Source organism: Pelodiscus sinensis, chromosome 1, assembly GCF_052426305.1.
Source record: "Pelodiscus sinensis isolate ZL-2025 chromosome 1, ASM5242630v1, whole genome shotgun sequence".
NCBI classification, from domain to species: Eukaryota; Metazoa; Chordata; order Testudines; family Trionychidae; genus Pelodiscus; species Pelodiscus sinensis.
The window spans coordinates 43,398,432-43,425,124 of record NC_143052.1 but is presented as its reverse complement, the minus strand read 5'-3'; the positions used below and the strand labels follow the sequence as shown (position 1 = coordinate 43,425,124).

The 26,693-nt window shown below is 43.5% G+C and overlaps 1 protein-coding gene across 4 annotated transcripts in view; it reads right to left on the bottom strand.

The window, feature by feature from the left end:
• Positions 1-26,693, bottom strand: part of CADPS2 (calcium dependent secretion activator 2) — a 506,811-nt gene that overhangs the window by 230,287 nt on the left and 249,831 nt on the right. For all 4 annotated transcript variants that reach the window (XM_075928806.2, XM_075928789.2, XM_075928797.2 and 1 more), the window contains exon 7: positions 12,504-12,615. In XM_075928806.2, coding sequence (XP_075784921.1) covers positions 12,504-12,615 — 112 coding nt within the window. The remainder of the gene's footprint in view (positions 1-12,503; positions 12,616-26,693) is intronic.

The window sequence follows — 26,693 nt, the reverse complement described above, 5'->3', positions numbered from 1 at the left end:
TGTTGTTTAATGAGCACTTTTACACAAGCTGCCTTTCACTTTCAAATTCTCAACTAGTTCCTCCCTATTTCTCAGCTGCTTCTGCGAATGAGAAAAAAACATGATACATGATCATGGTAATGTATATGAAATGTGTGTAGAAAACAACTGAAGGTAGGCACCTGTTCAGATATGTTAAATAGATTTAGTTACTTTAAAAGAGTTTATAGACTGACTACATATCTCAGTTTTAGTACTTAACAGATGCTTCTACTGTTCAAAAAAGAACTTTATTTTTCAGAATGGGGCCCCTCAGGAAGCAAAATGATTTTTATTTAACATAAATATCTCCTAAATACATATCCAAGCACAAAATGTTTTAATAGAACCCTAAGTTGCAATGCCTATATGTCTGAAATAATGTTAATTCAAAATAAAGCACACTGAATATTAAGCAAAGTGTCTGTGTGCATGCTTAAGGTTATGACATTCTAACCATTTAATATCTCTTACTGCATTACAAACTTCAGTAAAGGCAATTCTTAATAGTTCCCTCTTTTCCATAAATTATGAATATAGAAGCCTTTGAATTCCACTGCATAAGAAATTATTTCTAGTTTGTTTGTTTTTAAGCAGACTATGTAAATAATATTATTAATCCTTCCTTACACTTAATAATGTCATATGTACCTAGACATTCATGCAGAACAGTAGATGATAGTCTGATTTCTTCTCTTTTACAGGCAGTAGTTACTACTGTCATGAAACAGATTAATAGACCTAATGAGTCTCAAGCAATATTTCTCTCTCCAAGGTTTTTATTTTTATGTTAATGTAAACACAAGTAGACAAGTGTGCCATTAATTCATAATTTTTGTACTTGTAAATTTCCTTCTGTATTTTAAAAAGGAAGATAGAATTTCTCTTGGGAAAAGAGATTGCACAGGCGTGGAGGCTCCCATAGAGGACCCAAAGGCAAGAGACTACAGTCAAGCCCAGTCAGTTGGTTGACTAGATGCAACACAATGGTATTTTCACAAACATCCATTTAGTTTCACAACAGCCCTGTGAGATAAGTGGTAAAGTTCTCCCCGTTTTCCAGATGAGAAAGTGAGGCATAGAGAAATTTAGATGAAACATTTTTACTAACTTTGAGTGTTCAATTTGAGACCAAGACAACCTTTTCCCCCAGAGCTCGAAGAATTATAGAACTTTACACTATGCACAAAGCACAGCTCCCAGGGACTTCAGTTGCAGCTCAGTGTGCTCAGCCCTAGGGTCACCCATAAAATGAGAAGTGCAGAGTATGTGACCACCTCTGAAGGCTATAGTCTAATTGATTTGCCAAGAATCACACAAGCAATCTGTGCCAGAAGCAGGGATAGACTCCAGTTCTCCAGAGCAGAATTTAACTGCCTTAACCTTGAAAACATCTTCTCCTTTTCCTACAGTCTCTTGGCCCATTCAGCTACACACCTTCCAGCCTCTACAACAAATGAGGTAGGCTCCTCCAGACTGAAATCACCCTTTTCACATTACCCACATTCATCCCTCATACAAGTCCATCCTCTGAATGAAGCAGGAAATCCCATGGAAGCAGGGGTCCCCATGAAAAAATAGTATGTGATCATACTGTATGATGATAATAATATGTGTTCATACACATGCACAAACGGGCCAAATTACATTTGCACAGATTATATTAATTCTGACATTTCCTAATATTTGAGTTCTTTACGTTGCAAATGTCATTATTTTAACACAGTTTATTTGTTTTAGAACCCTATAAAATTAAGTAAAGTGGAAAACCACAAAATTCATCATGTGGAATTATATTGATCTCTAGTTCCCAGTCTCGGTCTCCTTGGCCAGCCACTTGCAGCATTCCCACAAGCCCCTCTCTGAAACTTTGCTCCCAGATTTCTTTCCATGATTCCTCTCTCAATCTATTGCTCCCCACTACTCTCAGCACTTCAGTCAGTCTCGAAGATGGAATTGTAGCTGACCACCAGCAGCTCCTTTGGAATGTCTTAGAGGCTTGTTAGATTTACCCAACTGGGAGCATATTGTGCTGTGAGACAGGGAGGGGGCCTTTATATCCTACAGCCTGAAATAAGAGGAGGAAAGTTGGAGCTGCTAGAGATTGAGAGGGAGGGTATTTTCAAAAGTATGTGAGACGCTCTATATATAATGTCCTTTGTTCCCCTCAAGTATATCCTTTTGGACGTTTTCACCATGCAACAGAATAATTCACTCTACAGAGCACTTATTCTTTTATGTTTTACAAATTTAATGACTGACAAAGGAAAGCATTTCAGACAAAGCAGAGTGTGGGCAAGTTTTACTGTACTGTATTTTTGCCCATTGTTACATGGCATCTGTGACTGTCAAATTGAGTGAATTACACATGTCACCAGGTCAAACGATAGCCTGCACAAAGGCACAAGAAGTTTCACTGCCAGCAAACTGTATTATTCTGATACCCCTTGCTACTAATTTCTTTCCTCAGTACCTGAACATAGGAGTAGTTTTAATTCTTACAAACCTTGGGCAGGAATTAGTGTGGGGATCCACTAAAGGAGCATATTCTGAGGGTGATTTTGGCTGCCTCCCTTTAATCAGATACTCTTGCCCACTTTGTTATGGAACAATGCCCCCTTTTAACTTTCTTCTCCCTCACAAAATGGCATGGGAGAGTTTGGGATGATGTTGAGCTGCTTCAGCCTCACCAAATCTACATGAGTGAACTTCAGAAGGCTGGGAGTTGCAAACAACTAATGCCCTTGAGTGACTGAAAAACAGATTCCTGGGCTTAATTTTCTCCTCTGAGGAATCAATGGAGGCCTCACAGTTGAAGTTGTAAATCACTTGTGATTGAGCACTGGGTAGTGTCAGAATTCCTTGTCCAAGTCACTCCCTAGGCTCCAAGAAGGGACCCAGCTCTCACTCAGGCTGTTACTCTGTGATATCAGGGTTGTTTCCCACTCTGGCTCTAGTCCTAAGAGGTTCAGCCCCAGATAGTCTGTCAAGTGAACAATACAGAAAGGGGAAGAACACAATGAATTATCCCACAACTCAGTTATGGCTCTCTTCCTTCATAGGGCACTTGTCAAGCCATGGCCCTAAACTACACTCACAAGTAAAACAAATAGGAACAGTTCCCTTCAATGAGAGTCAGCATTAGGCCCTCTCTTTCTTCAGGAAGGGGTTGCCATGACATGGCCATCTAAGGAGCTCCTGCTTCAACCAGTCCTCTCTCCAGGAGCTGAGCTCTGATTTGTTGTCTCCCTGGTATGCCCTGAAATGAACTGGGTTTTTCATTTTAAATTCCTCTCTCCAGTTCCAACATCTTTGGTAGGTATGAAGAGTCAAGGCCACTTAAGTCTGCATTAGCTCGTTAACCCTGTATAGCCCAGTATGAGGTTTGTACACCTTGCCACTGGCAAAAATTCTAAGGGAAAGCTCTCAGGCAATGCAAAGGATAAATTATGGGGGGACGGGGAAAGAGAGGGAAGCTTCAAGTGATGAAAGAAAAAGGCACTGCTCACAGGGACTTTCCTTAAACACCAGACCTACAGGAACCTGGTCACCAAGGCAGTTTGTGGGAATTCCATGTAATCTGTGTTAACTACCTTGCTGAGTGATTTAGACTTACCAGCTCTCATAACACTAGGATATAAACTGCACACAAAAAGGTCTAGGCCAGGGAAAATGGCAAACAGCAAAGAGTTAAAGTTTCTGAGTAACTGACCCCTGCCATAGGCTATTCAAAGGATGCTCCTTTAAGTCTCAGGCCTCCTCTGCCAGCACCTTTCATTGGCCATGGAGCTATGTCCTCTTTCCCTCCTGACTGGGGTTTAGTGTGCAACCCCCATCTTGCAGAGTACTATGAATATTGTAGCAATTCTGACCTAGCTTAGCACCTGATATTTCACTCTTTTTTTCCCTTTAGAAGCATTGTGAGTGGTTACCAGTAACTGGACAGCTATGAATAAGCAAAGAACATAGATTTAAGGACAAAATCCTCTCAGAGAAAACCTATAAAAACAACAGGTGCTACTATAATACAAACAAGAAGAAGAGGTTTAAATGCATTTAAACTTACCAGAGGACCATCAGTCCTATGGAGACTATTGAAGGTTCAAGTTCTTCCAACCCTTTAGCAGGGTTTGGATCTTTGGTAAAACATTGATGTCAGTTTGTTGGGTAAAAATAAGAGACCTCTGAGTCAGTTTACACTTAGCTTTTCTATTCCCAAAAACCTGTGTTTCAAGGCCTCCTGTAACGGGTAAAACTAATCAATGCTCCTTTCCCCAGGTGGGCAAAGCATCAAGGCAGGGTGGCTGCATAACCAGTATGGGAATTTTGCACTAATCACTGATCCAGTGATTCCATATTCCCTATGAAATCCAGTCGGTGAGCCAGGAACACACAAATACATATTGATACAAAGATCTGTGACTATTCTACAATCTTATGTTCTCTGGTCCATCCCACTACAAGAGCCTCTGAAGTGTCCATGTTTTCAAGATCTGGTTCAAGCATACTGATAACATTCATGCAGTTGAACCAAGCACCCAAAGTATCTGTCACAAAAGCACCTGCTAAGACCACCCTAAAATAATTACATAGGTGTTGAGAGGTGGGAGTCTGGCAGCACACAGGGCCAGCTGTAGCAATGGCAGCCTTTGAATGCTGCCAGCTGAGCCTCATACAACGGCTGAAATGGCTAAAGAGCTACCATTCATCAAGGGGCATTCAAGCCTCTCTTCACGTGCTCTCCAAAGAATTAGTCTGACAGAGAGAGACCATGTTGGAATGGAAGACCAATTTCTGAAAGAGACTTAGAGCAGATAACTTCTGCTTCTGAGCACAAGGGGGGAAAAAAACACTGTGGGTCATCATCTGTAGTGAGTGCTAAGGGTGGGACCTACACTCCAAGATTAGAAAACAGACAAAACAGACGGGGGGGGGGGGGGGGGGAAAGGAGGAATAGGAAAGAAAAAACAAGTATTTTAACACCTGACAGAGAAGTACATTCCCACAATAGAGAACCATACATTAGCATATTCAAAGTGTGGAATCTATTTTAAAATTTACTTTGTTTCTTGGAGGGTGTTAGTTTACATTCCGTGATACATTCAATGTGCCTGCTGCAGTCAACATTCAGATACTAGAAAATTATCCAAGTGTGGGTACCTGTCTAGCAAGATATCTTGAAAGCAAATACAAAACAGCAGCATCAATGAAAAGCATTACTATAAAAGTTAATAATAACTGGCTGCATTTGCATAGGAGAAGCAGCCTAAAAGAGGATAGTTCTTTGCTCTTAATTGGATAATCAGTGTAAGAAGACTAAATTATCTTTATATTAAAAAAAAATCTGTAATCAAACACCACCTGCTGCTACCACATTGTATTCATGTGTGTGTGAAGCAAGCACAATGGCTGTCACTTTCAATTATTATGTTTGAATATCTTCATAGACGAAGCACCGAACAGAAAAAAGTGGTACAGGATCTCTGGTAGGAAGGAGAGAAAATTAGTATGCTCATCATAGGGTCAGATTTCCAAAAGCACACAAAAGTACACACTCACTAAGCTATTGCACACACAAACTCCAGAATTTAGATTGGGGTGGGCAATAATTTTTCATCATGGGGGAGGGAGGGCACTCCAAGATTTTGGCAAGTGGCCAAGGGCCACACTTCTATGGAGGTGGTGAGGGGTCTGGGATGGAAGTTGGGTGCAGAAGGGAGCTTGGGGCGAATAGGGTGCACAAGAGGGTGTGGGGTCTGAGAGGAAGTTTGTGTGAAGGAGGGAGCTGTGATTTGGGGCAAGGGTCCAGGAGGGGGTAAGGGTGCAGGAGAGGATTCTGGCCTAGGGGAGGGACTCTAAAGGGAGTGCAGAGTGTGGGAGGGAGTTGTGACCTGGAAGAAGGGGGTGCAGAGGGTTTGGGTGGTGACGTGGGGCAAGGGAATGGGGTGCATGGTTAGGAAGAGCACAAGGGTGCAGGAGAGGATTCTGGCCTGGGGGAAGAGCTCTAGGAGGAGTTGCAGGGTCTGGGAGGGAGTTGTGACCTGGAAGAATGGGGAATAAGAGTACAGAGGGTTTGAGTGGTGGCTTGGGGCGGGTTGTTGGGAGGAAAGAGGTGGTGGGGTGTAAGAGGCAGGCTCTGTCTGGGAGACGCTTACCTAAGTGGCTCCGAGGGAGCAGCCTGCAGAAACCTGAGGCAGACTGCCTGCTGCAGTCCAAGGCTTCTGGCTGCTCCACATGTCTCCGCTCCGAGCATAGGGAGGGGAAAGGGACTTTACCCTTCACATGCTACCCCTGACCCCAACAAAATTTCTCAGCTCCTATTGGATGAAAACTAGCCAATAGGAGCTGAGAGATCTTGCTGTGAGCAGAGGCATCATGCAAAGCCTTTCTCCTTTGCCCCAGCAATCCAGAGTGGAGAGCATCTGGCTGTTTGAAGGGTGAGCTGCTCTCTGCCTAAGAGTTCCTGCAAGGTAGCCAGGGGCTGGATCAGGTGGCTTGGTGATTCAGATTTGGCCTGCTGGTAGCTTCTTGTCCATTCCTGATTTAGATCAATCCAGTTTTGTGTACATACGTACTGAGATACTTGGTCAAACTGGAGCCAGAAGCATGCAAAAGAATGTATATATTTTGGGAGTCCTAAACTATTACTTAATCAGGGTGGTCCAACCTATTCACTGCCATGGATTGAATGGTAGTTGGCCCACTCTAATCTAATCTTCTCAAATTCTGTATTTTCCTCACATGAAATGTACAGCATTAAGAAATGTAAACAAAACCTTTAAATGCTCTACTCTACTGTGCATGTGTAACATACTGCTGGGGACATTCAGAGCCTCAGCAAGAGTGAGCTTAGTTGGAGATAAAACTGGGCTAGCTCCCTGCCACACCAGCCTTTCTTCCTCACCAGCAAAGTCTTCAAGAGTCTCCCAGCCCAAACTATATCCAGCAGGTAACTAACAGCCAACTCCATCTCCCAAGCTCCTCAAATATTTTTTTTGCAATGCATAGCATATATCATAGCACAGTTACAGAAGACACTCAGTTTGCTACTTTTTTAGAGAGTTATCACTATACAGTAAACTTCCGATAATCCGGCACCTTTAGGACCCAGGGGCTGCCGAATTATCAGATATGATGGACTATCAGAAGGGGGGGCTATGAGAGGTCTGGGGTGGGGGGATGCCACCCCAGGCCCCCCATAACCCTCCCTTCCAATAGTCCGGCTCTGCCCCAGGCGTCCTCAGGTCAGTTTCAGCTGAGACACGAACCCGGCGCTGTGAGACCAACCCGGCAGCACCCCAGCTGCTCTCAGGGACACCAAAAAATTAAATATTTTGCAACAAAAAATTAAATATTCTGTGAACATTAGACTGTGACAAGAACTTATTTACATTTTAATATTTTAATTCAACATACCAACAGATGTTTTGCCTCACTGAGAAGTGAGCAAGAAGCACTGAACTGGGTCTTAAAAAGTTGGTCTTCCTGAAACCGTATCACATTATACAACAGGAAGCAAGTGACAGATATAAAAGCTGTTGTACTTGACCAAACAATTGGAAGCACATTACTTTTGTTTAATTCTTGGCTTGCACATGGCTTATATTGCAAAATGGCTTAAAACAAACATATAATTTTAATCCCATTTTTTTTCAAATGGAATATTATCACATAACTCCTTCAACAAATGGCTCTCTTCTTTTGCTGTAGCACACAATTATTCACAGGTAATTTTACTTCAGCACTATCTGAAAGAGATGCACGTTCAGCGCAATAGCAAGGAAAATATATTTTTAATAGGCCTAGCAGTATCCTTTTTCTAACAGGGAGTTGCCACAATATCAGAAAAGATATACTGGAATTAGAAAAGGTATACAAAAGGGAAACAAAATGATTAGTGTGGAGAAAATTAATGAAATGTAATTTACTCCTCATAACGCAAGAATTAAGGGACCTCCAATGAAATTAATAGACAACAGGTTTAAAACAAATAAAAGGAAGGGTTTATTTTCATACAATACACAGTCAACTGGTGGGGCTTTTTGGGACAGGATGTTGTGAAGTTCAAGACTATAGGTTGTACCTCCCTTAACCAGGACTCTATGGTCCAGGAACATCCGTGGTCCGGAAGAACAATGGATGTTCCTGAACCACAGAACCCAGGTATAGGGAGGTCTGGCATGGGGGAGGAGTGGCAGGCGTGGGGTGGGAGGGAGTGGAGAAGCCGGTTCCAGGGTGTAGGGTGTGGAAGGGCAAGCGGCACAGTAGGCAGTTCTGGTCCCTGCGACCATGAAACTCTGGCCCTGACCATGGAGCTTGAGGGCTGGCAGTGGCTGCTGAGGAGCTGCAGCCATGGGTGTGGAGCTCTGAATGGCAGCGGTAGATGCAGCGTTCTGGATCCAGCTGTGGAACTCAGGATGGCAGCGTCAGCCATGGAGCTCTATCCCCAGCCATGGAGCTTGTTAAGGGTAAAAATCCAAGGTTTGTAATGTTTAAAGGCATTATAGGGCATTCAATTTGAAAACAAAATGGAAGATCAGTCCCGTGACACTGGGTCTGACAGGCAAAGGTTTTCCCACTTTTTTACAGCACAGAGGCAAACAAGTTCCAGTTAAAACCGAATTACCTCAGAAGATCCTATGGGATTTCCCAGTAGGGTCAGACTCTACAGGGTCTCCCTCGCAGGGGTTTCCTGCCTTAGACTGCATAAAAGGCTGGCAACCAAACAGCTTGGGGCTGCCCATGCTAGTGGCAGGTTGTGCAGGGTTTTCCTTTCAGGTCATCTAGACTCCTGACCAGACAGCCGTAGCAGTACTGAAGACTCCACAAATACCACCAGATAGCCAGCAACCTTGCTAGTTACCTTCCAGCGGAAGCAGGGAAGACTATGAGGGTTCTCCTCAGTGCTCCTCTCTCAAGGCTCTCCAAAAGCCACGAGATATGAGGTCCTGAGCAACCATCTTGGAAACTTTCAAGAAGGTTGCTATAAACTCTTTGTAATACTTACCTTATTATTTAGACTCAGCCAAAGGCTTATTTTGTTCAGTGGGTTCTGGAGACTGACTACTGTACAGGTTAAATTGTTCTTTTGTTTCTGAACTACTTTTGGTTACCCATTGAATTCCCTATTTTTGTAAATTTTCCCTAAATACATTTTCCATTTGTTCAGTTTACATACAATGAATTATCCTCTGATTAATTAAGGGACGAGGGAGGCACACCATCAGATGACAGATGCTGGCTGTCACAGAACCAGAAAGAGGGTCTAAGTTTTGTTAGGGGACCCCCTGTAGCTTTCTCTTTCTAAAATAATTTAGCCACCTAACAGGTAGGTAGCAGCAGGGTTAGACTGGAGCCCTAACCAGAGGAAGCAGGACATCATGGGCCATGTTGAGGGGGACTTCTCCGGTCTGGAAAATCCCCTCATTCAGGACATATCGGGACAGGTCCCGAGGGTGCTGGATGGGGGAGGTCCAATCTATAGAAAAGTTCTAAGCATGTACTATGGCTATGGGTATACAAAGAAATGACTACTCTGCAGAAGTACAAACACATTTTCAAAGTGGTGTGAAGGATTTATTCCCAATGGCCTTTATAGGAGGCAACTATCTAAATCCAGGTTCCAAAATTTTAAAATGTATCCTACAGTGTAACAGAGTCCACCATAAAGTGCTTCTGTAGGGTGAAAAAGCAAAAATAGGATTTGTTATTCAGTGAAAAATAATAATTCACTAGGCAATTTGTAACTAATTTAATTAGACTTTGAGATTCAGAGCAACAGGAATGACTTTTGATTTCAGCAAGATTTATTTTTTCTAAAACGATCACATACACTGACACCACCCAGTAGTATAATACAAATTATATGAATCTTTGTAAGAACTCCTAATTGCTCTTTCAAGCCCAACTCATCACCCATTCATCTCAATCAGATGTTCTTCACTAAATGACAACCCACTATGGAAATGGATACAGCCTGAAACAGCAGCTCTGAGATGTATGAACTGCTCCATTGTATTCAGTGTGGTGTTCTCATCTCTTCTTGCTCAGGCATTTATCAAACTAGTTCACATGCAGCCTTTTATAATATCAGGGTATCAGACATTTTGGTTTCAGTGCAAAGCTTCCAAAAGGAGCCCCAACAGAATGAAAGCCGTGGTTGTAGCTCTAGATGAGTTCCATGGATGTCCTCTTGTACCGGCAGGGTAGAGAGGGTGGGCCAAAACCAAACCTCTGAAGTATTCCATATTTGGTCCAAGCTGTTCCAAGCTCTAAGTCTCACATTGCTGTTCCACGGTCCTGCCACTGTCTACTCTGCTAACAGCCGGTCTCTCCCACCAATCAAACACTCGGTGTGGCAGAGTGATAACCAAAAAAATCATATTGCCTGGTCAATCATAAAGCTCCTAACTTAGCCTCCTCTGCCAATTACAGCACGACAGAAAAAGTGCTGCATTCTTTACTCAGCAACACTGAATGCATGCCAATCACCGCATCACCTCAATGGAAAAAATCATGCACACAGGTGCCATGCTGCCTTCATTTCTACCTTGGCTAGCAACATCGCACTAAGTGGCTACGGCCCAGTAAAATTAGGATAGATTTAACCAATGCGAAAGGAAAGTAAGACGACTGACAGTCCCATATAAACTTCTTGGGGAGGCTAGGGCTGATTGTGTTTTGATGCCTTATTCTGACTCTTAGGTCACAGACAGTCTCAGAGAGCTGCAACGAATGAGCCAGGGGGCATCTAAGGCCCAGGCACAGGAATTAGCCTTCTCCCCTAAGCCTTCTATATGGGGTTCCACAAAGAGAACATCAATTTTCTGAATAAGCTAACTCACCCCCTTCCACAATGCAGGTGCAATAGCCTGCCCCTAGGAGTTCAGGGGCAATTGCCATCTAATTACAGTAAAACTCCAATAGTCCGGCATCCAATAGTCCGGCACTCCTGATAGTCCGGCATCAAAATGGCAAGAGCCTAGTGAGTGAGCTTCGGCAAAAAATGAGTCACGAGGTAACAGCGGAAGCAGCTGATCTGAGCAAAAAGGGTAAAAAAGGCTTTAAAAAACCTAAAACATTACAGTATACTGTATACAGTATGTACAATAAAAAGAGTTAAGAACACTTTATATACAGTATATAATGTATACAGTATATATATATATAACCAGCTTATAGTACCTCCTGATAGTCTGGCATATCTGATAATCCGGCACCACCTAGGTCCCATAGGTTCCGGATTATCGGAAGTCTACTGTATTTTAACTTGCTCAAGGCCTTCTAGATTATTCTTCCTCTCCCATGGGCTCTTAGCTCAGAGCTCTCATAGGACAGAAGTGAAAGAAAAGATGGTCCAAGTCATTTCTAGCATAACAATGTTCTCTGACATTTCAAAACATCCAAGAGCTTCCAGGGAATATTTACCTGAAAGAGAACACTCACCACTGGCTGGTGCCAACTGACTCAGGCTTGGGCTACAGGGCTCCAAAACTGAAGTGCACAAGTTTGGGTTAGGGTTGCAGCTCAGGCTTTGGAACCCTATGAACCCAGGTTCCATCCCAAGCCCAAATGTCTATGCTACAATTTTACAGCCCTGCAGCTGGAGCCTGAGTCATCTGAGATGGGCCAGCATAGATGTTTTATTTAACGGTGAACATACCTCCAGGGGGCTAAGAAGTCCCTGGGCCACTGCTGAAAGTTGCCCCCTACTGAAACCTGAAATGGTGTTCCTTCATGGAATTTGAGCAGGAGAGGGGAGTTCACTCATCAAATTGGGAGGCCTCAAAAAACAAGGAACATGCACAACATGTTTTCTGGAAACCCAGTGGCAGGGCTCAAAATCCCAGGGCAATTTGTGCCACTCCCTCCCTCCATCCTTCCGCTGGCAGGCCTGGGTTCAATGAATGCATATCAATTTGATGGCGCAAAGAAAGATGTGACAACAGATTGTCTGAAAGCCCCCTTGCTCCAAGAGAGCCCTAGTCTTCTGTAAGGCACACAGCACATTTCATTCGTTTACGTGCATCCTTTTGGCAAACGCCCACCTGGAACTACAAACTTTACTTTTAATAACTTTTGTTGTACTAAAGAGGCTGTCAGGTGCCATGCCCTCACTAACAAATTCTGAGCAACTGAGATTAGTGTGGGGAGGATCAATGGTTGGGGGGAAAAAAAGTTAAAAGAATAGGAGGATGGTGTAAAATGCTGAGATTTTTTGGGGGAAGGGTAGCTCTGTGTCTTGGAAGCCATTAGCTCGAATGACCCCAAATTTGGAGCACTAACACTATGCAGAACCCCATGAAACACAGCAAATTTCAAGACGGTCTGAGTCAGAATACAAATTTGGAGCATTTTGAATCTCCTACCTTTAGCCAGACTTAACCATAGAGGACCAAGTGGTCTGCTATAAGCAGCACTGGATAGCTTTGTTTGCACAACGTGCCTTGTCAATATTCTAATTTTGTAAATGCAGCAACACTCACCCTTCCTAATTCTTTATCTTCGAGAGCTAGGACCCCAGTGCTTTCTGTAAAGAGTTTCACTTTCACAACAGGCCGAGGGTGAGTAGTGGTGAAGTCTCCTTGAGTTCCCCACCTGTAATAAATAAATAAAGTAACAGAATTTATTATTTGTTTAAGCTTTAAGATAATAACATGGTAATACTTTGTAGAAACATGTAACTTTGTTCCTTGGCCTAATTTTTAAACAGTAGAACTTCATATTTAGGCAAACAATTTTGTACAGCTGCAGCTGTACTTGGCCACAGACTAGACATCTGTATCTGAAAATTGGGTGACTTGTGATAAAACTTCATTTTCATATATGATTTTGTAATTAAAAATCACATATTTGACAGATGGCATAGTCAAAGCATTGCAATAATACTCTTTTGGGAGAATGCAGTATCAAGCTTGTGAATAGATTTATGTATAACAAAGCAGAATATCACATTTATTCTTCTATTGAAATACACTAAAATTATTAGGTTTAATCAAATCTCTTGGGTGTGTAACTAGGCTCTGAAACTCTTTGCTTTTTTAAAGTTGGGCATGTGTCTGAGTGGGATGTGTCTGCTGGGAGTGCTGAGTCCCAATCCCTCTACCATTCTGGAGACAGGGCAGTGCTATTTCAGTTTTACATACTAGGGATATCCTCTATTCGGATATATCAGAGGGGTAGCCATTGTTAGTCTGGAGCTGCAAAAGCGACAAGGAGTCCTGTGGCACCTTATAGACTAACATGTATGGGAGCATAAGCTCTCATGGGCAAATACCCACTTCGTCAGATGCATGTCATCCTTGTCTCTAATAGTCTGGGTCATTGTGGTGTGTTTTATGGCTCTAGAGTGGGGTGGAGAACCTTTTTTGGGTCAGGGGCCACTGACCCACAGAAAAATCAGTCGGGGGGCTGCACACAAGTGTGAAGTGGGAGAAAAAACCCTCTTTGTGGCCCCTGACTGAGAAGGAGAAAGACACTCTCCACATTCCCCTCACACATCAGAGGCTGAGGGGCAGCTGAGTAGATATCATGTGCTTCAGCCCCAGTACTGGGGCTGGAGCACCAGCATAGGCTCCCCAATGCTGGGGGAGAGGGGTGTCCTGAACCTTGGCAGCCAGATCCAGGCAAGATGAAGGCCGCATCCAGCCCCCAGGCCTGAGGTTCCCCATCCCTGCTTTAGAAGGAAAGCTCTGGAGGCGCAGGGAGCATTTATCCCCCATAGAGACCTGGTCTACATTAGGGAGTTATTTCAAAACTCCCCTTATTTCAAAACAACAAGCAAAGCATCCACACTACCAAGCCTGATATTTTGAAATAACAGGCTGGTTATTTCAAAAAAATACCTCCTGCTTTCCACAAGGAATAATGCTAATTTTGAAATAGTTATTTCAAAATAGCAGTAGCATGGACACTGAGCTGCTGCTATTTTGAAATAACTACTCCCCGGAGTAATTCAAACTACTTACTCCCCAGTGTTTCCTGGGTGCTAAGTAGAGGTAGCGCGCCCACATTATTGGAGCCTGCCTTGGTCTAATTTTGAGGCTTTCCTGTAGAGTGGACATGCTATTTTAAAATTATTATTTTATAAGTTATTATAATAAAATAAGTTATTTTGAAATAATTTCCTAGTGTAGACATGCCCAGAGCCTGGGGAACTTACACTAAACCATCAGCTAACTCCTCTAACCCAGGATTCTGTCTCTGTGAAAGAGAAAGAGAATGGGGCAGCTGCTAGGGTCTGGCTAGACTACAAGCGCATTTTGCGTACCTTTTTCTGATTCTTTTATCAGAGGAGGTTTTTCTGATATTTGGCCCATCTAGACTGGGCCAAATGTCAGAAAACCCCCTCTTTCAGAAGCCACCTTCTTCCTTGTAGAACAAGAAATACAGGGGCTTCTGAAAGAGCACATTTACTCTTCCGCAAAAAGAAGCGGAAGAGCAAACGCGTTCCCTGGACATGGCGGAGTTTTTTTGGGATCCGCTAGTATCCCAAACTGCCCCCCCCCTCCGGCAGTCTAGCTGTACCCTTAGTGAGTTGAAGTTTTTTGAATACACAGGCTTTTGGGGAGAATATAGAGTGAGCACTTGAGAAGAGGTCCAGGAAAATCTTTGTACCACTTTGTATAAACACTACAGGTTTCTATTTCACCATCAACTGAGGGAATGTTTACACTGCAATATAGGGACAGGAACAGACTCAGGCTCAAACCCATTTTCTCTCCACCGACAATTCTATCTGATTCAGGTGCAGAGCCACAATGGTAGAGGGTTCAAAACCCAGACCTGATGGGGGTTTAAGCAGAATTCCATCATTTTGCAGTGTGCATATGGCTTGGGCCCAGAACCTCCAGATTCAGCTCCTGAGAATCTGCCAATTCTTTCCCACAATCCCATGAGACAGTTTCCTGTATCCTTTCTATCCCAAGACTAACCAATCATCTCCAAGGAAGCTAAAGGAATTTTCTGATTCAAATACAGCTGCTTGGCTTTTAACCCTTCCATTTGTTCTGACCGCTGAGCTGAAAACACAGTGACCCTCCTTCTGCATTTGCAATGACCAATGACATGAAGAAGTCTTTCACACGTGTGCCATTAACTGGCCCAGGACAATAGGCAGATTCTGGTAGATCTGTGGTGTGAGGTGAGTAAAGAGTTTGATTGGGTCCCAGACTGAGGTGTCATTAGAGGAGGTTTTCGAACACACTGATGAACTAAACAGTAATAAATCATCAGGAAACGGCAGAACTGCTAACTCTGGTGCGTAACTTGTCATGTAAATCAGCTTCTGTACCAGATGACTGAAGAATAGCTCATCTAATACCAATTTTTAAAAAAGGCTCCAGAAGTAATTCTGGCAATTACAGGCTGAAAAGCCTAACTTCAGTACCTTGCAAACTGTTTGAAACTATACTAAAGAAAAATTATAAGACACATAGATGAACATGAATTATTGGGGAAGAGTCAACATGGTTTTTGTAAAGGGAAACTGCTCCAGTCTATTCAAATTCTCTTAGGGGGTCAACAAGCATGTGGACCAGGGTGATCCAATGTACTGATCACGTAAACAGGGCCAAAGAACAAGTAGAACTAGATCAGAACCAGATCGATAACTAGCAGCTAAGCCCTACAGACAGATACCTGTGTGGCGTATTTTGTACCTTGGGAACCCAGTGTCGGACCTTAGACTTACTCTGGCCGGTTACAGCCATTATGGAGTCCTCCGTTGGGAACACACATGATCCCACCCATAGGCCGAGTGTTGAGCCCCACATGAACACAAACTGCACCACAGGCTGCAAACAAACAGGCTGCAGGCTGCATGTTGAGTAGCCCCGCTGTAAAGAGTTCAACTATTTCTTGAAGAAACTCATTCACTGAAATTTTACACATGAATATGCTGCAAATTATCCCTGTTTCCTACAAATTACCAGAAACGTTCTTATGTAAAACAAGTTATCAAATATTCCCTTAAGAAAATCAGGAGAATCTTTACTATATTTTAGATTGTTTAAAGATTTGAGATCATGTTAATTTTACAAGAATATATACAGAATGATTCAGCATCATTAGACAAACATTGTGATGTGAAGTTATCTTTTTGCTAGTACCAATATCAATATTTGAGATACTGAGTGATATTTACAGGAAGAACCAGGAGCCGTGCAAACAAAATGCTGCAATCTATTACTGTAGAATGAAACAATTACTACATGTCAACCACTGCAAGTTTAATGCACATGCAGCTCTGAAATAGTAGTAGCAACGAAGAAAAAGCTATTGGGTTGCCCTCTTCAAGCCTTAAGAATACATCAACCTTGTTTGCAAGCAATGTATACAAATAAGTAAAAATAAGGAAAATAAATTTAGAGCAAATGTATACATTTCTTTTTAAAAAAACGGAATTGGAAGATTGACCATAAAGTACACCCCTTCCCTTGATGACCTTTCGGGTTGGGAGGCTTTATTGGGTCAAGCAAGGAAAGAAAATCCTTTGTTCCTTTGATTGGCCACTTGTTCCTCCCCAGGTCTTTTCTTCCTCTTCAAAGGGTAAATCTAGACTACAGGGTTTTGTCGACAGAAGTTTTGTCGACAGATACTGTCGACAAATCTTCTGTCGACAAAGAGCGTCTACACTACATTCAGTTCTGTCGACAAAGCAAGCTGCTTTGTCGACATGGCAGTATAGACGCAAGGACAGTTTACATGCAATAACGCTTTCTGTCGACAGAAGGTGTTATGCCTCGTGAAATGAGGTTTTCCAGTGTCAACAAAACTGCTGAGTTCTGTCGACGTTATGTCGACAGAACTCAGCGGTAGTGTGGACGCAGGTATAGTTTTGTCGACAAAAGTCCACTTTTGTCGACAAAACCCTGTAGTCTAGACACACCCAAAGACATTTAGCAAGAGTAGGTATGACCCTTCCCTGGACAGAAGGGTACAGTCTATTGCCTGCTGCAAGGTGAAAGTTTAGAAGATCTTCCCCCTGCCACCTGGAAGCCAAGTGTTTCCCCAAATCTCTTGTGGGATAACAGTAAAACCTGGTATTGGGGCTCTTGCTGTGAGCACCTTGTTAAGTCACCTTTCAGGAGATAGGAAGCGACCTTCCCCTCATTGCCAGTGTGACGGGGAAGAAACTCCCCGCACTGACAGCCCCTCCCCCGGAGAGGCGCCGAGCGGCGCGGCGGAGCGGAGCCCAGGGGAAAGCTCACAGGGAGGGGAGCGAGGGCGCGCAGCCGCAGGCGTGCCGGGCAAGACAGGCGGCAGGACCCAGGAGGAGGAGGAGAGGAGACGCCAGGGTGAGCGGCACGCCCCGTGCGTGCCGGCTCAAAAGGGGGAGTGGCCGGAAGGACAGGGGGCGGCCGGCGTTCACCTTCTCTTGGCAGGCAGCCAGGAGAGCAGAGCCGGAGGAGCCAGCGGGACGGAGGAGGGACTCTGGACCCGAGCATCCCTTGCCGTGGGTAGCGAGACTCCCCAGCCGGGGGCCCCGGGGATTGAAGCCGCCGACGGACGGCCCCACGCCCTGCGCCCCGAGCGAACCGACGGTCGAGCCCGGCGGAGGACCAACCCCCGCCGCAGAGTCGTGAGCGGGACTGAGGGCAGGGGGCCAGCCCGCGCTCACGGGCTGAGCGAAAGCCCGAGCGGGGCGGCCACCGATTTGGAGCCCGAGCAAGGGGCTCCGGACTCGGGGAGCCAAGACTGTGGGTGGGGAGTATAGGCGAGAGGGCCGGGGGCCCGATCTCACCACAGCCAGGTTGGCCTAAGTAGTCTGGGGGGGGGGGTTTCACCTCCCTTCTCAGATGCTGAAAAACTTGGGGGTAGGTAGTTTGTAAAATGCATATTGTTGTAAATTGGCAGATACTTGTTGAAAGTAGAATAGGATACTACATCTCATAAGGAAAATGGACAACAATATTTTGGTTCCTAATGTCTGATACAGCAATACTTTGCCCTCCCTCCTCCCCTCTTATGCTCAACCCTCATTCCAGGAAAAGCAGTAAAGTCATCTCAATAGTCCTAAGACCAAGGGAATGTATGGAGCTAAGGGTGCCCCCCCCCCCAGGTGGTATAGATCCCAGAAAGAAGAATGACCTGCATAAGTGGGTGAGTTATCGCTGAATATTCCACATGTATTACTTAGTAAGTTACAGCCCAGTTAAATTACATTGCTGCTGTCTTCTTTTTCTTCCTGAGGTTTTAGGGCAATGTGCTTTTGCATTGTCATCAGCATTTGCACACATACTTATATGAGAGAAGATGTGCACCTTCATTCTCTTTTTCATGTTATAGGAGCTCATTTAAAAAAAAAAAAAACCAGGCATTTGACCATATCACACTATGTGTATTCTGTGTATACTGCCTTTCGTGTCAAATAGTTTAGACCCCAAATGATTGTACAAATCCTAATACTGATAACTAGATGATCAAAGATTTCTCCTTTTTTCTACTAGATTTTCTGTCTGCTTCAGACAGAAGCAGACTGTGAAGAACTTCAAAAATCTCACGAAACTAAGTGATTGGCAACAAAATGGCCAATGAAGTTTAATGTGGATAAGTGCAAAGTAATGCACGCTGGAAAAAATAACCCCAACTATAAATATAGTATGATGTAGGCTAATTTGGCTAAAACAAATCAGGAAAGAGATGTTGGAGTTATCATGGATAGTTCTCTGAAAACGTCCACACACTGTGCTGCGGTGGTCAAAAAGGCAAACAGAATGTTAGGAATTATTAAGAAAGGGATAGAAAATAAGACACTGAATTTCTTACTTCCCCTATATAAAACTATGGTATGCCTACATCTTGGCTGTGTCTAGATTGGCAAGTTTTTCCGCAAAAGCATGTGCTTTTACGGAAAAACTTGCCAGATGTCTACACTGGCCGCTTGAATTTCCTCAAGAACACTGACTTCCTACAGTCTGAAATCAGTGCTTCTTGCGGAAATACTATGCTGCTCCCATTCGGGCAAAAGTCCTTTCGCGCAAAGCTTTTGCACAAAAGGGCCCGTGTAGACAGCTCAGATTTGTTTTGCGCAAAAAAGCCCCAATCGCGAAAATGGCGATCGGGGCTTTTTTGCGCAAAAGCGCGTCTAGATTGGCACGGACGCTTTTCCGCAAAAAGTGCTTTTGCGGAAAAGCGTCTGTGCCAATCTAGATGCTCTTTTCCGCAAATGCTTTTAACGGAAAACTTTTCTGTTAAAAGCATTTGCGGAAAATCGTGCCAGTCTAGACATAGCCCTTGAGTACTGTGTACAGATGTGGTCTCCTCACCTCAAAAAGATATTTTGGCCTTGGAAAGGGCTCAGAAAAGGGCAACTAAAATGATTAGGAGTTTGGAACAGGTCCCATATGAAGAGAGGCTAAAGAGACTGGGACTTTTCAGTTTGGTAAAGAAGAGACTGGGGGGGGGGGATATGATAGAGGTATATAAAATCATGAGTGGTGTGGAGAGGGTGAATAAAAAAAAGTTATTCATTAGTTGCCATAATATAAGGACTAGAGATCACCAAATGAAATTAATGGGTAGCAGGTTTAAAACTAGGCAGCGAAAGTTCTTCTTCACACAGCACATAGTCAACCTGTGGAACTCCTTGCCAGAGGAGGCTGTGAAGGCTAGAACTATAACAGAGTTTAAAGAGAAGCTAGATAAATTCATGGAGGTTATGTCCATAAAAGGCTATTAGCCAGGGGATAGGAATGGTGTCTCTGGCCTCTGTTTGTCAGAGGCTGGAGATGGATGGCACGAGACAAATCACTTGATCATTGTCTTTGGTCCACCACCTCCGGGGCACTTGGCGCTGACCACTGTTGGCAGGCAGGCTATTGGGCTAGATGGACCTTTGGTCTGACCCAGTACAGCCATTCTTATGTTAAAATCTAAACCAGTGGTCTCCAACTTTTTTGGCCACAAGATCACTTTTTGAATTTAAGAGCAATCCAAGATCTACCTCAAATATAAATACCTCTCCACCACCTCCTTCGTGCTCCTTCTCCAAGGCTCCACCCCTGCTCACTCCATCCTCCCTCTCTTGCCCATCCCTCACTTTCATGAGGCTTGGGCAGAGGTCTGGGGTGCAGGCTCTGGTCTTGGATTAAGGGTTCTGGAGTGTGAGAGGTGCTCTGAGCTGCTATTGGAGTAAGCAGTAGGGATGTAGGAGGAGGTTCTAAATGTAGGCTCTGGGGAAGGCATTTGGATTTAGGGCTAGGGTGGGGGTTTGGGGGGCAGAAGGTGCTTCCTGACTGAGGCAGGAGTTTGGGATGTTGGCTCCAGCTGGGCACTGCTGGTAGCTCCTGGTTGCTGGTGCTGTGGGGTTAAGGCAGGATCACCCCTGCCCTGGCCCACTCCCAAAAGCAGCCAGCAAATTCCATCCCAAGTCCTGTTGTGCCGCCTCTCTACTCTGTGGAGAAAGGACACGTGGGAGGAGGCACCTTGACATCAGCACCCTCCTCCCCTCCCCTGCCCTGCACAAAAGGCAGGAGGCTCCCAGGGAGAGGGGCAGCTCCAAGGCAAAGGGCAGGAGATGAGCAGCAGTGGGGGTACGGGACAGCTGAAGTGCCAGCACCTGACAGCCTCTTGGCCAAACTAGTCAGGATCACCTGTCAGAGGCTCCAAGATCTACCAGTATATCCCTAGCTACTGGTTGGTGACCACTGAGCTGAACAATATTCCCTGTTATGATGGCGTCTGAGGCAATGCAGTGGTCACACAGAATGTGACTAGTGCATTTTTGACCAATGTGAACAAAGCACAAAAATTAAAACTGCCCCAGTGATGAAAATTACATTAATCATCTGAGGGGTTTCTAGTAAAACATGCAAAATTGCAAATAAAGATTATAAAGCCTAAGGCTACATCTAGATTGTACGTTCTTGTGCAAGAAGATATGCAAATGAGGCGTGGCGATGAGTATCGCCACACCTCATTTGCATATCTTCTTGCGCAAGAATGCAGTCTATACGTAGCTATAGAGTTTGAGGCCAGCAGGGGCCCACTAGACCATCTAAAATGCCCACCTATACATCATAGGCCACCAGCCCCACCCAGCAACTGCACCTTAAATATAACAATTGTAAGAGGGATGAATGGTACAATAGATAGGAATTGACAGTAAGACTAGCATCCTAATTATGGGCTCCATATTTGTCAACTGAAGAAGTGGGTTGTGCCCACAAAAGCTCATGATACTATCTATATTTATTTTTGGTTAGTCTCCTAGGGTATGTCTACACTACCCCCCCAGTTCGAACTAGGAGGGGTAATGTAGTCATACGGAGTTGCAAATGAAGCCCGGGATTTGAATTTCCTGGGCTTCATTTGCATAAAGCTGTCCGGAGCCATTTTTAAATGCCTGCTAGTTCGGACCCCATGCCGTGTGGCTACACGCGGCACGGACTAGCTAATTCAGATTAGGAAGCCTAATCCGAACTAGCTAGTCCATGCCGCGTGTAGCCGCGCGGCACGGGGTCCGAACTAGCCAGCATTTAAAAATGACGCCAGCCGGCTTTATGCAAATGAAGCCCGGGAAATTCAAATCCCGGCCTTCATTTGCAACTCCGTATGACTACATTACCCCCCCTAGTTCGAACTGGGGGGGTAGTGTAGACATACCCCAAGGTACTACAGGACCATTGTTTTTTTTTAAAGTTTTAGTTACAGACTAACACAGCTACCCCTCAGACCTTGGCTCCTCCACAAATCCCTGCATGAAGTCAGGCAAGTCATTTAGCTCTCCATGCCTCTCTACCCCATCTGTAAAATGTAGTACTTACTTACCTAACAAGATGGGTGTCAGGATAAATATATTAAAGACTGTGAAGCATGTTGAGACCTAGAGATGAAAAAACACTGTGGAAAAGTAAGGTATTATATTACATTATTTTACTTTTGGCCACACAGTGCTCCTTGTACAGTGACTGATATATGGAAAATATTCTGTATTTAGAATTCCATGGGAACAATTTTTGAATGGCAGGATCTTCTTTTTGAATTAGTGTATTTATTTAATGACTTTTAGGAATGAACATTCTCCTAAAATTTGTAAGCATTAAATCCTTAGACACCAACTCTGGAATGCACAAATCATTCATACTGAGTTCAAAGCAACTCCATGTAGATGCAGTAGTCTGCCCATGCACTGTAAACGTGAAGATGCAGACCCCAAGAGAGTAAATCCACTTTCCTTTCTTCATAATATAGTGACTTCCTAAACTTTTATAAAATATAGTATTTATAGAGATTGACATCTTACGTAATTCTTGAACAGAGCCCCTGAATGGAGACTTACACATCAAATAGCATGAGTCTCCTATTTAAAAAACAAAACAAAACAGCATTTAAAGTGGTCCAGATATAGGCTGCATTAAATCAATTAACTATATAGCAAAAATGTGAACAATTTAACATTTATGCTACATCACAAAAAGAGAAGAGTCAAATGAGGCATAAAAGATTTTTTTTCCACAATATTTCACAGCATGTAAAAACAGTAGCAGCTGTATGAGATTTATCTGCATTTTATGAACAGGAAATTCACCCCAGTTTAGAAACAATGAGGATGGGGTTTTGGTTTGCTTTACAGATATGAAAAAATATATTTTTGTTAAAATTTAAGGGAATGAAATTAAGTCCTTGAGGAACACTCAGATGGTATGGCATTGAACCTACCATGGTAGGAGGAACAGCAATTAGGGAGGACTTTTCTTTAATACTGTTTAATTTGTAGCCATTTATAAATATCCAATAAGAAGTATGACCACACTAAATCAGATCAGTTCACCTAGCCCAGTATCCTATCTTCCAACAGCACCTGGTGCCAGATGCTTCAGAGAGAATAAACAGAATAGGGTAGTCAGTGATCCATCCCCTGCTGTCCTGTCTCAGTACAGTTGCAAGCCCTATACAGACCCCATTGTTTTGTATGTATAATTGGGATTATGGTTTCTAATGTGCTACTTTAGATAAAATTCAGTGTGAATAAATGTAACACTTTGTTCCCAGTCAACCAGTTTTGCGAGATCTCTTAACTCTTCACAGTCAATTTTAGACTTAACTATCTGAAGCAATGTTGCATTATGTGCAAACTTTGCCACCTCACTGTTTACCCCTTTTTCAGTATATTGAACAGCACTCATTCCAATGCAGATTCCTGGGAGACCCCACTATTTACCTCTCCATTGTGAAAACTATTTATTCCTAGCCTTGTTTTCTTCCTCTTTTATCCAGTTACTGATCTATGAGAGGACCTTCCCGCCCATCTGATGACACCTCACTTTGCTTAATATTTTTTGTATGGATACAGCAGCAAAGGAGGACAGACCCATTCATGGAATTAAGATAGAAATTCATATCAAATAATTCAGACCAATGAGCTGGTTTGAAGAAGCAAAAACCTTATCTGTAACTGTCCTAGTTTTCTTTGCTAAAGTTAAAAATGTGCAACGTGTCCAACTTAAAGTGCACTTGGTTAATGTGTAACCCACAAACCCAAAGTGGCTTTTTGTAATTATTTTTAGTATCCAATAGACTATTAGGAAAATATTGTGGGAATCTTTGGATATATGTACATACAAATATTCTGAGGATTCTAGTCACCATTTAGCAGTCAAAATTATGCTTGCTAGGAAAAGTCACAGTTTATTTTCCATGGACTCAGCCATGAAAGGCTCATTTTAAACCACGCTTTTTTAAGAAAAAAAACACTTTATGGCCTTTTAAGTAGCTCTAATACAACATATAATAATGCCTTATTGAACACGTTTAGGGAAGGGCTAAAAGCTGTAAGTTAGAATCTGTTGAGTTTGAGTCTCATGTACATTACAGCTACTATATATTCCTATGACAATCTAAAGGGGCCATTAAGTGACAATTTATTTACATATGCTCCATCGACATAACAAGAATGGTGTAAAGATGACCACAGTATAAATGAAAATCAGGGCCTTTTATTCCTAATGCAATTTTTTGCACTTAACAGCATATTAATAATTGATAATGGAATTAACAGGGTAAAAGCCTCATTCACCAACAATTTCTTCCAGTGCTATTAATCAGACTAATAGTAATTAAGTAGTGCACGTTTTTAAAAGACAATAAAAAATGCAAATCTGATGCTGAACAAAAGCTAGATTTGAACTGTAAAAATAAAATGCCATAAAATTATTTTTATTCAAAAATGAAAAATGTGATGGTTATGTATAATCGGTTCAGTCACACAAAGGAAAAGTAGAGTCTTTAAACGTACAGAGAATTGTATATGTAGAGCAAGTGAATACATTAGTCAGACAGACATCCAAGTGACATTCCTAAATTCACATAACACAAGGGTGCATCTAGACGGGAAAGATTTTGCGCAAAAGTGGCCGCTTTTGCGCAAAATCTTGCCTCCTGTCTACACTGGCCGTGAGTATTTGCGCAAGAATACTGACTTTGTACTTTACAAAATCTGTGGTTCTTGCGCAAATACTTTGACACCCGCTCAGGGATAAGTCCTCTTGTGCAAGTATTCTTGCGCAAAAGGCCAGTGTAGACAGGCAAGTTAATTTCTTGCGCAAGAAAGCCTGAAGGCTAAAATGGCCACCGGAGCTTTCTTGCGCAAGAGAGCTGGCACGGATGCTTTTGCACAAAAGATAGTTTTGCGCAATTACATCCACACTGCAATCGCTTTCTTCCAAAAGAAAAATCAAAAGAACAGAGGGGTTTTTCTGACATTGGTAGTCCTCATTCTATGAGGAAGAAGCCTTTTTGCGAAAGAGCTCTTTCAGAAAAAGGTGCGTGTGGACGTGGAAGAGGGAGTTCTTTTGGAAGAAGAGGAAAGAGGAAAAAGCACAGATGGCCTGTTGGCCACTCTGTCCATAGTAATCAGAGCTGAAATGCGAGACAGAATCCACACTAAATGGATGCTGTCTTTCAAAAAAGCAGATCACTTTTTCAATGCACTTTCGCGAGTGTGGGCGCTCTCTTTTGGAAGAAGCTTTTCCGGAAGATCTCTTCCAGAAAAGCTTCTTCTGAAAGAAGCCTGCAGTCTAGACATAGCCTTAGATTATTTAAATTATAAGCAATTTTGGGGCATGGATAATATTTATAGTCTCACCAATGATTTAAATGAAAGAAAAACAAAAATTAATTGAGTTAAGAACCTGAGTAATGTCAGGTAAACTTCTAGTAGCAATATAAATAATTAACAGTTGTAGTCCCTTTATTAAATGGGACTCTGACTTTTACTGGGAGGATCCTTTGTGCCGCAATCTAGTCCGAGAGACTACAACTCCCATGAGCCCTTGGGAAAAAGGGGGAACAGTGCTTCTTCCAGGCTATGCAGACTGAGAGCTAGGCTAGGCTCCATTTTTGGAGAGAGGAGCCAGGCTGCTGGTATGGAGCCTTTTCCAGGCCAGGAGCTGTCGTGTTGCAGCTAGAGCAGGGGTGGGCAATAACTTTTTGCCAGAGGCCACATCAGAAATTTTTCAAGTGGCCCCAGACTGCACAGGAAGGGGTGGGGCCAATATACTTCCAGGTTCCCCACCCCCAGACAATGATTGGTCTTGGGGTGAGGGAGTGACCTCACTGGCAACAACAGGAGGACTGGGTTATAGGAACTTGACAAAATGAATCCCATCAGGGAGGTGAACAGTGGACCTACACTGATCTCTTCCTCATCATCACCAATCTTCTAATGCCATAGGGACTCTTGCATCTTATTAAATCTTCAGCTGTCTTTGTTCTGTGCCATAAGCCACTTATTATCCCCCCTCCACACACACACTTATATCCCATCAGCCTCTCTCCTAGGTTAAGATCCTCTGATAATGGCTTTTCTGGTACAACTCTCCTGTAACCTTGTTGGTTCTTTATGCTGTCACAGAATGAAATGTGTGTCCTGGCAGTAGTTTGCTAAGAACATTTAGCTCAGTGAACATCAGCCTACTCAGTAAGGAGGGACATTTCCAAACAGGACTGAGGTATGCCATGGCAGTCCCTCATGCACTTCCTGATCAACCAAGAAAGAGTTTAAAAAAAAAACACAAGAAGCAGCCTGCAAGGAAATGGGACTATCCCTTTGGAAAACAGGAAGGTCCCTGGGTATAGTGGTTCCACAGTCCTCGGAGCATATCAAGCAACGGGGGCTCAATCAAGCCTGCGCTTGGCATGGCCCAGGGAGGATAAGACTTTGTAATAGAGGACCTAAGGTCTTTCGCATCTGGTTTGTGCAAACCTAGGATCCGTGCAAGAGGGAACGTCTGGAAGGGAAAAGGCTGCATGTATACAAAGTGAGACATCATTGGTCTTGCTCCTTACCCAGGTTTGCTTCATCACCCCTGCACCAGACACAATGGTGCCCCACAAACACCCCACACCTCAGGGTGACTCACTCTCTGGGGAGCCCCTGTGCCGGGAAGAGGATGGGTGTAGCCAGACAGCCCCCCCCATCTCAAACAATCTTGCTTGCCCTCTGAGATGTCTGTATACAGGGCAGAGAAGGAACAATAAGAAAATCAGCATAGCCATTAAGCTTTGATGCGAGACCAGGATATGGGAGTTTCTCTGACTCTGAGTAACGATTAAGGAAATAAACTGAGCTCGAGGCTTCAAGAAGTGCCCGGCTGGCACCCATGTTGATTCGAACACACACAGTCCCTGGGAGAGGAATTTCCCACTGAGAAAAAGAATGTCCAGTACTTCCA